The sequence below is a fragment of the Cyphomyrmex costatus genome, unplaced genomic scaffold, assembly GCF_001594065.2.
Source record: "Cyphomyrmex costatus isolate MS0001 unplaced genomic scaffold, Ccosl1.0 scaffold97, whole genome shotgun sequence".
Taxonomy (NCBI): domain Eukaryota; kingdom Metazoa; phylum Arthropoda; class Insecta; order Hymenoptera; family Formicidae; genus Cyphomyrmex; species Cyphomyrmex costatus.
The window spans coordinates 491,848-505,239 of NW_017280561.1; the positions used below are offsets into that span (position 1 = coordinate 491,848).

The 13,392-nt window shown below is 32.6% G+C and overlaps 1 protein-coding gene across 1 annotated transcript in view; it reads right to left on the reverse strand.

Annotated features, from left to right (window-relative positions):
• Positions 1 to 13,392, reverse strand: part of LOC108782177 (uncharacterized) — a 31,319-nt gene that overhangs the window by 17,540 nt on the left and 387 nt on the right. The window contains exons 2-4 of the mRNA XM_018550366.1: positions 3,311 to 3,449; positions 3,109 to 3,167; positions 1,933 to 2,094 (exon numbers count right to left, since the gene is read on the reverse strand). Of these exons, the coding sequence (XP_018405868.1) occupies positions 1,933 to 2,067 (135 nt within the window). The 5' untranslated portion in view covers positions 2,068 to 2,094; positions 3,109 to 3,167; positions 3,311 to 3,449. The remainder of the gene's footprint in view (positions 1 to 1,932; positions 2,095 to 3,108; positions 3,168 to 3,310; positions 3,450 to 13,392) is intronic.

The following is a 13,392-nucleotide window of genomic DNA, read 5'->3' on the forward strand; positions in this document are numbered from 1 at the left end:
TAAATATCAACGCTATATTTACAAATCACGAGTGTCACGAGCGATCCGTGACGGAGACTTAAGCAACGGAGACTCCAAATTCGTTTCACGACATCAATTTATTCATTTACATCACGAGCCCGAATACCGCCTGGACACCGAAAAAAAAAAATTAATAAATTACACGCACACTTCGAAGGGGAAGTTTTCTTCTAGCGAGGTCTCTGACGTCTTTCGATCACGTGTCGGCCCATACAATCGCTAGATCCGTTTCAGTCGTACAGTCTTCCTCGAAAAGCGAGTCGTGCCTTCCTGACGGTCTCGCAAGACGTACACGCGGGAAAATTCTAGTCGGCTCTCTTTAAATGCGCTATTTATATGTCAGTTAAGCTCTCGCATCGGTCGGTGCCTCGTGTGTGCCTACGTACACACACGAGTTATTAAGGTACGAATGCGAGAGCAACGCTCACGTTTTCCTTATTCGTTCACGAGCATCTGTTGCGCATTTACAAGTTTTTGGCACTTCCTCGGAAGTTTTGTGAAAAATAATTAATAAAAAATTTAAATTTATAAACCGTAAAGTAATTTTGATTGACATTTAAGTGGGTTTTAAAGATATATGCAATTTGATAGATAGAGTGATGAGAATATCATAAAAAAGTCTTTAATTATATAGTTATATTATTACTGATATATATATTACGTTATTAAGTTAACCTTTAAACAGGGAGTGGTACTCAGAATACTCCAAACAAATTTTATTCTTATAGTCTTTTTAATCATATGTATAGAAAATTAAATTTATATTATTTATATTTTTATGAGATAGATAGAAGAATGTAAAAATAATTAACATTAAGATCTTAGGCAATCTTTTTTATTTTTCTTCTTCAAAACAGTTTTTAAGATAATTAATCGTAGAGTGCTGTAACTACTTTTATATATCTACTTAAAGTTTAAATTTATATTATAGTTATTATATAATCTTGAGAAAAAAATATAAAAATAATGAACTGTAAGATTTTTGAGCACCGATTAAGTAGGTAATATTTTCTATTTTCTTTTCCTCTAGAACAGTTCTTATACAAGATTTTAACGAAAACTGTACCTGGGGAGTGTTGTGATCATTTCAACAATTTACAAAGGTTAAACTTTGGAATTCTCTGTAGCTACAGAAAATATTTTCATAATTAATCTCAACTAAACACACAACTTTTACGAATGTCTAAAATAAACGAAAATAAAGTCTTCGGTCTAATTTCAGTAATGTACATTTAATAATGTAACACTTGTATAAATGACTGATAATTGTGTGAATTTTTATATAAATCGTTTAAGAGAGAGAGTTTATATAAATTTTATTTATAATTTATTATTAACCCTTTAGACTAGAATAAGAATAATAATAAAGACTTTAGAATAATAATAAAGCGTTAGATTTATTTGCTGATATTAAGGTCGCGATGAGAAGAAATATTCTTGACAATGCCTCTTGACAATGCCTCAAAGTAGTATCGCTGCTCTTTATGTCGTCGCACATTTGATATACGTATTTATGCACCAAAAGCTCACCAAAACTGGAGCAACTTACTTCTGGAGCGAGATCTAGATCGCTTCACTCGAAGACGCCGTGGCGAAGTCTATCTTGTTATACGCGTGTGTATCGTACAAACTTCTGTCAACCGCGCGCGGTACGACTTTGTCTGTTTTTTTTTTTCGCTGAATAATCACAATGTTGCGTTTAACTTCGAGAACGTTGAATGCGCGAGAGTCCGATATCGCACGACGACGCGACACTTTGCGGAGGAGTCGCGCGTCCCGCGAGATAGACTACCGCTCTTCGCTCTCCCGAGGCCGCGAGACGTCGCGCGACCGACCCGTCGACGTGATACGCGTCGACGTAATGAAAACGAAGATGCACGACGAATGAGAGAGAGAGAGAGAGGAGCTTACTTGCTGAGTGGTGGTCGGTTGTACAGTAGAGACAACGACATTGTTGTCGCTCCTATTGGTAACGCCGTCGATGACCATGGACGTGGTGGTGGTTTCATTGCTCATCGTATGCTTCACCCTACGACCACCTACCATCGTCGAAGGTCGAGGCTCCGTGATAGGCTGGAAGAAGCTACTTTTCGCAATTCCGCTTTATGGTTCTGCATAATAATTCAATCTCGACGTAGCGAGAATCGATGTCAATAGGAAAGAAAAGAATGAATTTTTGCTGAGATTTTTAAAATATTTATGTAGGTACAGTTTTGAAGATAATTTTGCTGGACCATAAAATAATTATGTCCCAGCAAACTGCAAGCTGATGTTATTTGTGATTATTTTGATAAAAAAATGTTAAAAAAAATAATTATAGAGGAAACTTAAGCATAATAAGCAATGTTAAAAAAGTTCTGACATTCTAGATATTTCTAATCACCTAAGTCTATATAATTATTTTGATAGTCCAACAAAATTATTTTCTCTTGTATTAATTTATATATATCTAAATTTTTAGGTATTAGGTCAGAACAAAAGTTCATATTATGCTATTTTATTTATTATATTTAAATTTTTATTAAAAAATTTATATAAACAATTTGTCAATTCAATAGACCGAAAATTCAGCTTTAAGAATCGATTTTTTTTATTACAGTAATGATATGTGATATTTGTAACGAAGTTATGAACAATCAAAATCAAAATGCTTCTTTTAATTAATCCATAAATATATAATTTAATAATAAAAAATCATAGGAACATTTTTAAAAACGATTTTATAGGAAAAATTTTAAGCTTTCAGAAAAACGAACATTTTTTTCAAGTTCTTTCGCGCTTATGACAGATTCAAAAACGGAGAAAAAAATTTTTTCTTTTTGTCCAACTCATAGTTTTTTATGTATAAAAATTACTAAATTCAACAAAACTCCAAAGACATAGTGACCTTCCAAAAGTAGAGAATGTATAAGCTCTAGAACTTTTTAAAATTTAAATTTCATTTATTTTTAACAAAGTTAAAGCTGCTTACATTTGAAAGTTTGAAAAGTGCTACGAACTTTTGTTTCAACCCAACACTTGAGGCAAAATTATTTCTTCCGAAAAAATTCCGATAATTACGAGGAATTTATTTTTGAATATACTTACTTTTCTTTTTACTTCGTTTCTATGGTTCGTCACGTTTATGATGTCATCGTGAAATTCAACTAGAGAAAAGAAGAGTGTTCTATTAATAGGAACAATAGAGATAGATCATTCTTTAGATTCTTCTCCCGGTCGAAATTTACGCTCGACCGAGAAATCAAATGGTACTGCGCAGAGGCTGTAATATAAATTAAAACGCACTCACTGGGAAACACTTTTATCACCGGGAACTCGAATCAGTTCTTCTGTCACGCGAACGTCGTGATTTCCGTCGAAGCGCGCGTTGGAATCGCTTCTTCAACCTACATTTCTTTTTATTGTTCCACGATTCATCGACACATACGCTGAAAATTATGAGGAATACGTGACGAAGCTCGATCGGGAAAGTTTATTGATTATCCTAATCTATTACATATTCCTTTCTACATGAATTAATGTCTACCATTAGTTATTTCAACTTAATTATATTTTATCGTTACTTCTCTAATATACTTTTATGTAATTCTGTCACATTATTTTTCGCATTTTTTATTTAATACAATTATTATACATCGTAATATTAATTAACATTTTAAGTGGGTTACATAAACGTATCGTTTCTTTATTTCAAAAGTGGCACAATTTAAAAAAAAACAAGTTTCTTTAAAAAGATGAGAAAATATTTTTTAATAGAAAATTATTGATTAATTAAATAATATTGGCTAAAGAAACATATTTTTAACTTAAACAATTAAATGTCACTTCTGTAATTTTTGTCTTATAATTAAAAACTACATGATAGTTAATTTTTTTGACTTCTCTTTTTATAAGTTATATTGTCTTGACGATTTTTTTATCAATGTTAAGTTAGTTCGCGTTTGATTACTAGGAAAGTTTATCTATCTTCATGATCAATAATTTAAAAATCATGTCTTTTTAGTTGTATCACTTTTGAAGAGAACGATCGTATTTATTTAGATATTTAATTGTGGACTCTTTGAGAGATTGTTCCAGAATAGATAGTTTCTAAAAGAAGGAATTTCTCTTTTCATACCCTTTTGGGATTTCTAATCAGCCAAATGCTACAATTCTTCCGACGAGAGCACGTTTCGTGAATCGAATTGCTCCTCTCTTTTTTCCCTTCATACTCGCTGGCAGGCCGTTAACTTCATGGTCGGCGGAAATTACTCTCCAAATCCGAGGCGAAAAGCAAGCGAGGCGATTCTGACGGTAAATCTAACTCTTCAACGGTGTACCCGTATAAAATCACGCTTTCATCTCTCGAACACGCGGTTATTTCGACGCCGTAGCAGCACACGATATTATCCTGTCATCGTGTAGCTTTTGGCTGTTTGCCAATATTTTGAACTTTCCGAGGTACACCGGTTTATCGATCTCCTTCGACATTTTCGGAGATACTTGCTTCGAACGGAAAGGACGTGTGAAGAAAGACGAAGTTTTAACAAAAGCTGTGTCCAATATTCTTTCACCAATATATTAAAGATTTTATTTCAATTTTTTTTCTTTAGAGACTTCCTACAATAAGGCATCACTTAAATCTTCAATTTAAACTGTGAAAAAATCATATTTTAATATTGATTGAGACCAAATGAAATATCGATATCTAAATAAGAAATTAAAGGAAAATATTTAGAAAATTCTTTGAAAAATTTCGAATGTTTGTAATTATTTTAGACTTCAGAAAATCTTGCTGAATATCCCCCAAAGGCAAAAAACAAGGACAATGGTATTCGAAAGAAAGAGGACGAATGGCAATTCTGTTAAGATCCAGATAATAAGCTGACTTTGGATGCTTTCTAGCAAAAGACATAGGTCATAGTATAACACAGTAAATTATTATATCTTTGTTGTTTGCTAATGTTAAACAAAGATGGAGTGATCACTGTGTTACATATTTCTTCCTGGAAAACGCAAATTATTTGTCGCCATTTTCACGTCAAAATAAAATTAAAGACGTCGTTTTGACATTAAAATGACAAAAAGTAACACCAGTTTGCTACCTTGATAGATCTTTGGTATCCACAAAAACTTTCTGTTATTACATATAATTTTAGAAATTTAAAAATTTTGAATTTTATATGCAATAAAATATTGTATTACAATACTCAAATTGCATATTTTATATTGTCGCTAATGATGTTCCAAATAATAGGACCAAAACATTAGAATTTTTGTATCGAAGATATATTTGCACATAATTTGCGCACCGAAAACAACGTTTAACTCTGTATAGCCATTAATATTTTGCTTAATTAATTATTGAGAAATAATTGTGTAATATTAGATAAAATCATTTATTTTCCCAAATAACTTCATATATAGAGAAAAAAGTTAATTGTTATCAGATGAAATCATACAAAATCAAATGAAATCACGTAATTTTGTGGGATAGTATTTTAGCTTGTGGTTATTCTCCTCGGCGCGCAATTATATTTGTCCTAAAGATTATTTAACTCTAAATTTGTCAAGCACGGTCAATAACTGGCAACAATTACGAGATCGGAACGGAATTCATGCAATGATAATTGCAACAATAATTATATGTTCAATGCATAAGAGACCTCTCTCTCGAGATTTCGCCTCGTTATGTGAGTTGGACGAAACTGGTACGAGCCGACTATGTATAGTAACGTAAATGAGCGCCAGAATTATCGCTCCAGTTATCGAATTTTCGCGTCGCTCGATTCCGCCGTTTGCTCTCTCTACCCCTCTGTTTCATATCCAAACAATTGCGTCGCTCTGTGAAAAGCTTCCGTCGGTGTCGGCGCGAGTATACCGTATGGAACTATATCGGATGCTGTAAAATACGGCGTTCGTGCATCTATCCGAAGCGGGGATGCCGGTCTACTGCTGGATGATCAATGTCCGGAAGAACGATCGCCGTTTGTCACAGAGACAAGAGAGGAAAAAAAGAAGCTCTCTTCTCGTCACGAACAACACATTTTACCTGGGGCACTTTCCCGAGGTTCATGTTGTTCGTTTTACAGACAATCCCCATCCTCGGCAACTGTATATGATAAGAGTGACTGATTAATCAAAGCTACAGAACATTATCGCGACGGAATATTAGTCGCGGTAAGTGTCGTATCTCGCCAGCTTGTGACTAGAATTTCAATAATATGACGTCAGTCGGAACTATCACGTTTCATCGGTGATAATGTGTGTCTTGAGTGAATAAACTCGTGTTTGCATAAAATATCATTTAATCCTACGTTTGTAAGACAAATACTGCAGATTTGAAAAATTATTTATCTTTACGTAATTTACATCAAGCAAACTGTTTCCTTTTTCTTTTTTATAATTATAACTTTATTAGTACATATACAATTTTCATCAATGCTAAATCTAACATACACAGAAAGAACAGTTTTGCTAAAATATTTAAACATTTCAGCAGTTCTAGAAATAATTTTGTTGGACTATCAAAATAATTAGATATGTAGGAAACTTCAAGTATACCTAGATGAGCAATGCTGTGAAAAGTTTTGGCATTCTAGTAATCAGCTTCAGTTTTATAATTATTTTAATAATCCAACAAAATTACTTTCAGATCTAGCTAAATTTTAAATACTATAGTAAAACGCATAATACAAAGTTTAAGCAACAATGCAACCCTTTCTCTCTCCAGCAAAATGAATAATTCAAATTACCAGAAACAGAGAGTGGGGTGCGTTTTCAGACGCATCATGAGTGCACTTACGAATTAATGAGACTTGCATAAGGAATATCTAGGATTTAATGCGCTGCGAGAGGCCGGCTCTCAATTTCAAATTCGACATGGAGATCGATATATCTCACCCGATGCGCGTAACGCGCGTTGATTTATAAACGCCGAGCGCGTCGTTTCGACTGCCGTAACTCGATCGAGGGGAACGTCAGTGATCAGCGCCAGGCGGAAGCTCTGTCTGATTGACTTTTAGTCGTGCGTGCCTTCTGACATTGATTGACCGTACTGCATGAGAACCCGTCGTTCTGGCAGCCACTACGTTATGGCATACGTAACGTCTACTCGAAAACCGCTCAAGTCTTATCTATCATTAGCCGTTCCCGTTGGCGTCTCACGAAAGACGAGAAATAGTTAACTCATTTCATTTTTAACACGACGTTGTTATGTTTATTACTTACATATGTAGAATTTTCTAGAACTTTATTAAGAGAGAGAGGAAATCTGTTTAAATAAATAAAATTTAAATAAGATATATTTTGATTCTATATTACTTGCATAAATTTTTTTTTAATGCAATTACTTGCTTGATGTGTGTGTGTGTGTGTTTCCCCCATTACTAGCATTAAATTTTAATTTTTTGTTGTTTTTTTTCATCTTCTTTTTGATTATTTATTATAAAATAAGAATTTATAATATTTGATATAAAATAGTCATTTTTGGAATTCGTTAATATCAAAAAATCGTAAAAACAATACTGCTAAACGCATTTAAAATTCATATAAATTGTCATCTTTAACTTTTGACATTTTTAACAATCTGCTAGACTTCTATATCTTGGAACTTAATAAGATTTTCGCCTTTGATTGACAAATTTGTTATTAACAAGTTTTCATAACATTAATCTCGAAAATACGTTTAATTATTATTTGAATATTTTATATTGTGTATTGGAATATTTTGATAAATAATTGTTTTATTTCATAATTTATTATATTTTTGTATCTAACAATTAACATGGTCTCTTATCTTCTTTACTTCTATTTTTTGACATTATGTTCTCTATATTTACAATTTATACTGTTTACTCAATTTACTCAATTATACTCAATTATACTCAATTTACTACCGCTTAAAGTCCTTTTAATTCTCTTTTTTATGTTATTTGAGCCAATAATAATATCTATAGCATTAATTTAGTAAAATTATAAGGCTAAATACTCTACGCAAATAATACGAAATTAAATATTAATAAATTCGTAATACATTAAATTGAAATTGTATATACATAGAAAACTTTACATTAAACAGAACATTTGTAGATGTTTTAAAGGAAATTTGAATATTTTTAATTATAGCTTCACACACAGAAAAGACGTAATATCAGCTAAGAAAACAATCAAAAAGACAGCTATATTTCAGGAGAAAGGTATAGAGAAACAATTATGCGGAATGCGCCGTATAAAATGTCATTTGGATTAAGAGTGACATTTATGAGTAAATAAGACTGTATTTGATGGGGACCGAGAAATGGATGAGGAGTGTGTGCCAAATGATAGAGGGAGGGCACCGATAAGAGCGTTAGGAGGGTGAGGCGTACAAGAACCAAGCACGCGAGCTTCTAATCGCCTCGTCTCGAAAAGACGCGACGCTTTTCGTGCCAAGGTCGGCACCCTCGATGAATGCGAAGCGAACTCGAGCGCAGAGTGACATGGGCCCCTCTTCTCCAGTGTGAAATAGTTCTTCAGTGAGAATCATTCAGCTATAGCGACAAGGCACAGAGAAACGAAGTGCTTTTTTTCAATTTTTACTCACGCGATTTCCGCGAACTACCTGCCTCTGGGGTAATCAAAAAGATAATTTGTTAAGTACTAAGTGAAGCATGATGTACTTGTAACTCTTGTGACATTCCCGAAAGACAGAAAGATCTTTATGTATGTAGAAAAAATATTATACTTTTATAATTTAATTTAAATTTAATCATGTCATTTGTTTACTTAAAAAAATGTGACATTTATGATGATTTGTAGTAATTTAATTTTATTGTAATTACATTAGAAAAAATTTAAAATCAATTTTTTATATTAAGGATATCAATTACGCCGCTATTTCTATATAATATTATTTTATTGGAATAAAATTACTGTTATGATGTAAAATAGAAACAAATTTTATCTATTACATGTTCTAATTTATACATTTTTTGGTCATCATACACCTTTTAATAAAAAAATAAAAGAAACAAGGTAAAATTATTTTGTATATGATATAATAATTTCGTGCTTAAATGCAGGAATACTAATTAAATTCAAATTTTGGCTGACAAATTCCGACATGCCACCGCCACAGAGAGAATGAAGGAAAGTATCGATAATGTCCTAGGACGCGATACGACCTATTAAAATTCCGCACGTGCCTATTCGCCGAGGTTACTAATAAATGTTAATAAGTCTCACGCGATGTTATCATACTGAAATAATAATGACATTCATTTCAGAGTCACGTGCATGGTCGTGTCGTTGACATTTTCAAGATGCGATCGTAATCTCGAGAAGCCAGTTCTGCAATTCGTCACGATCTCGACGAAGTTTAACACTAATAAATATATGTATGTGTATGTTTCACGGAAAAGACATATGTACATATTACTAACCGGTTTAAATCTGATCGTAGACGGTGTGATAGCCAAGAAGCTGGAGTCTGTAAGCGTTCCGCCCAAGACCATGACCGTGGTCGCTCAAGTGTAATTTGCTCTTTCAGAATACTGAAAGAAATCAGTCGAACTTTTAATTTTCGTCCAATTGTCTTTTTTTTTTAAATGTACATTGTCTTTTTTTAGTCACATTTAACAATTATTTACACGTTATTATATAAAGCTTTCCAAAAACATTTTTCTATTTCAGATTTAATCTACTTTAAGCGTATGATATATGCATCGGTGTATAATTAACATTTTTAATTGTATAGTTAAGTAAACATCTTTTTAATCTTTAAAAATTATTTCCTCTCTATTAGAGGATTAATTTCGAATTTGTGTTGTGTTGATTTGTGACGTGCAAATTATTAATATACGTGTAAATGTATTCAATCATCTAATTGTATAATAAAGTACATATTAGATGTACATAGTGTACAATTAATTAAATATTAATATGTTGATTATAAGTAGCAATTTATTGGCAATATATTGATCAAAATGTTGGCGATATATTGAATTAATATTAGTCTTATATTTAATCTTAACAATACAATATTGTGCCAATATTATTAAGGTCAGTTCTGTTTGAAAAATGCAAGTAAATCTCCGACTTACGGCGACTGATAGAGAAGATTCACAATTCTTTTATTTAAAATTTAGAACTTTATAATGTTTTTCATATTGATTGTACAATAATCAAAAATTGTTTCTCTTCCAAATGTTATTATAATCGAAGGTTAATCATATTATATTTTATCATTTATCGCAATTTATAAAAATAAAAATTTTATTATAATATAAACGTATAAATGATAAAATATCAGTGTTAGATTTAATATAATGTTCGTAAAAAATTCAGTAATGTTTATAATATAAATACAAAAGCAATATCAACTGCAGGAAAGTATTACTACATTTTATCTATTTTGTCGACTATTTGATTTCGTTTCAGTTATTGAAATTCTAAATTAATTAATTTTAAAGTAATCAATTAAATGATTAATTGATTAAAAATTTAGCGGCTTTGTTATATCAGAATGTGTACATACTTTTGTAAAAAAAAATAAATAAATAAATAAAGAAAAGTGATATATTTTTATTTTAAGTGCAGAAAATATAATAAATTGCACATAAAATAAAAGTAATATAAATTGTTGATACATTTTGATTCGATCTGGTAGTATATTTGAGCCGTTTGGTTGACACAAAATATTTTTTATTTCTTGCAACATTGTAAGACACAAAGAACTCGCTAAAATGATTAGAATATAATATAAAGAGATTCTTTTATGCTTAAAGTCTTACACTTAAACATATATTATTCATACTCGTATGGATATTGTAATTGCGATCTTGACCGAAATTCAAAGCGAACTCTGTCGTGAGAAAAGTTTAACATGACCTTTCGATTCAGACTAATCTCATGATTTGCACCTCTGGGTCATGGTCTGAAACGTGATTTTTTCGAGTATCTACACTCGAGCCAGATGTTACGCGTCTTCTAAATCCATATTACGTAATTAGGTCCCTTAGATGCGAGGCGATGGAGTCTCGTATTCTTCACGCAGCTACTTCAAAGTGTGCAAAGTTATAAAACGTTATCTCGAGTTCTTATCGCACTTAGTACCGCGTTTATGCAAAGTGTTTTATCATTTACAAATACGTCATTCAAAATTAAATATCATAAAAAGTGGTACATTTAAAATGCATTGATCCCGCGGAAACTCCGGTCTTCTGAGAATAAACAAGGTACTCTATTTTTGCAACGTCGTGGAAGCAATCGAGACCGTCGGGGTGAACAGATGCACGCCGTAGCCTAAATCTGTTACCTTTGCGCAACCGGTGTCTTCTATTCTTGAATTACGATCGAAACGCGATCCTCGCGGAGCACTCTTCGGAAATGACAACACGCGGCGGCGACGAACTTCGCGGCACGAATCGCATCATTTGCGTCGAACGATATCGAAACGCGCGCGAATCGAACCTACTTTCCACCACCGGCCGACTTCCCCGGATCGTTCGTTCGTCAAGGGGTTGATTGGCTACTGGGCCAAAGTTTAAATTGCACCCTCGCGTCGAAAGTCTCACGAGGGCTGGAGCGAGGCCTTCGTCATTACGCAGGCGCGAATTTTAGCCAGGTGTTACGATGCCGCGCTGATGGAAAATTAGAATGAGCTTCCGCGCGAATTTGAGGAGGCGCATCGCATTCTCAGATACACGTAAAACCTCGCGGCGGAATTCTAATTACATCGCGATTTATGGCATGTTCGCGTATCGTGTACCTATCCGTATATTGGAACGAGTGCGGATTTGTGATTGATTAAAACGGGCAACATCATTTGGCAGGAAAACAAAGGCGCTGTTCTAACAGCGGACCCGAATTCAGATCAATATAATCTTGGTGTGTGAACTCAATTTTAGCTCCACGGAAAAATAAATTTCCCGTCAATTTGCGTTTTTTTTTTCCACGAATAAGCCGAGGGATTATTTTCGTACATCGAATCCAAAATCTGAAATCGCGATTATATCTGTCTCATCACCGGATGACGTCACGAAACTTGACTTCTCTTTCTCAATGCGCGGAAAATTTATTTTTTTGCTTTTATAACGTTTTCTTTACGTATTCTTGTATTTTGGCTTGTTTAATTATGTAGAGTGACGTTCCAGCACAATGATAATGCTGTAAAAACTTTAATAATCTAATAATTATAATAATTTGAGCGTCCTACTCCAGCAAACAAGCTGACTTTATTCTTTGTCATTTGACATTTAAACGACCAATAATATAATGACATAAATAATATAATGACAAATTAAATCACGATAAATCACATCATTCTGACGTCAAAATGGCAACAAATAACGTTAACTTGTGTTTCCTAGAATATAATATTATTTTGATAATTCACAACAAAATTATTTTTAAGTCTGTATCTAGCTATAAATATTTAGATATTGTATACTTCAACAAAACTGTTTTTTCTGTGAACGTTGCAGAAATTACAGCGTCAAATCCGGAATTATACAAGGCGAGACAGAGTTAATCTCCTCAATTACTTTCTTGTTTTTCATTCTATATTTATACGTCGCAGCACGCGGTCGCCACGTTGCAAAATAGGTGCACGTGCTCGTAGCTTCGTCTGATGATTCAAGATCAATTACACTAAGAAAAACGTTTGATATAAATAACCATTTATGTATTTTATTTATATGTAATGAAGAAAAACTTCTTTACCTTTTGATTTTTTAAAATTTTGTTAAAATAATGATACGTTAGTTAGGATAACCAACTTTTAATTAGAGTAATACAATTTTTTAATTAAAAATAAAAAAGTTTTTGTAAGCCTTTCAGTGTAGAAAATGCGATAACTAAAAATATAACATCTGTGACTCATGTATAACTGATGCTTCTTCTCCCTCACATTCGTTTTCGTTCTGCAACTTTTGAAAAGATTCCATGATTAATCAAGACTGTTAAAAGAACTCTTGACGTTCGAAGAACGAGAACGGAAACTTGTCTATGGTGAAACGTAACTTTTTTGATACACGCGATTTTCCTGAAACGCAAGTATTGTAGTTTTTCTTCTGAATCGTGATTGCTTGTCAGTAACGTTATCACACTTGATTAAGTGCGACAGCTGAACAAATCGATTTAAAGATATTAGTCAGGGAGACTAATGCTTCCATCGTTTCATTGTAAAAATTTCCTTTTTATCCATGCAAATTGAGTGTGCTTTTGATATATCTTTATCAATTTTATTTTATCTGCATCGAAAGATAAATTACGTTAAAAGCAAAGAGATTGAGACTGCATAATTTTGTTAAACTACGATACATTTTTATATATAAAAATATATTGTGTTTGTATGTATATTATTTTTATGTTTATATATTAACCTTACATTTGACAGTTTATTTAATGTAA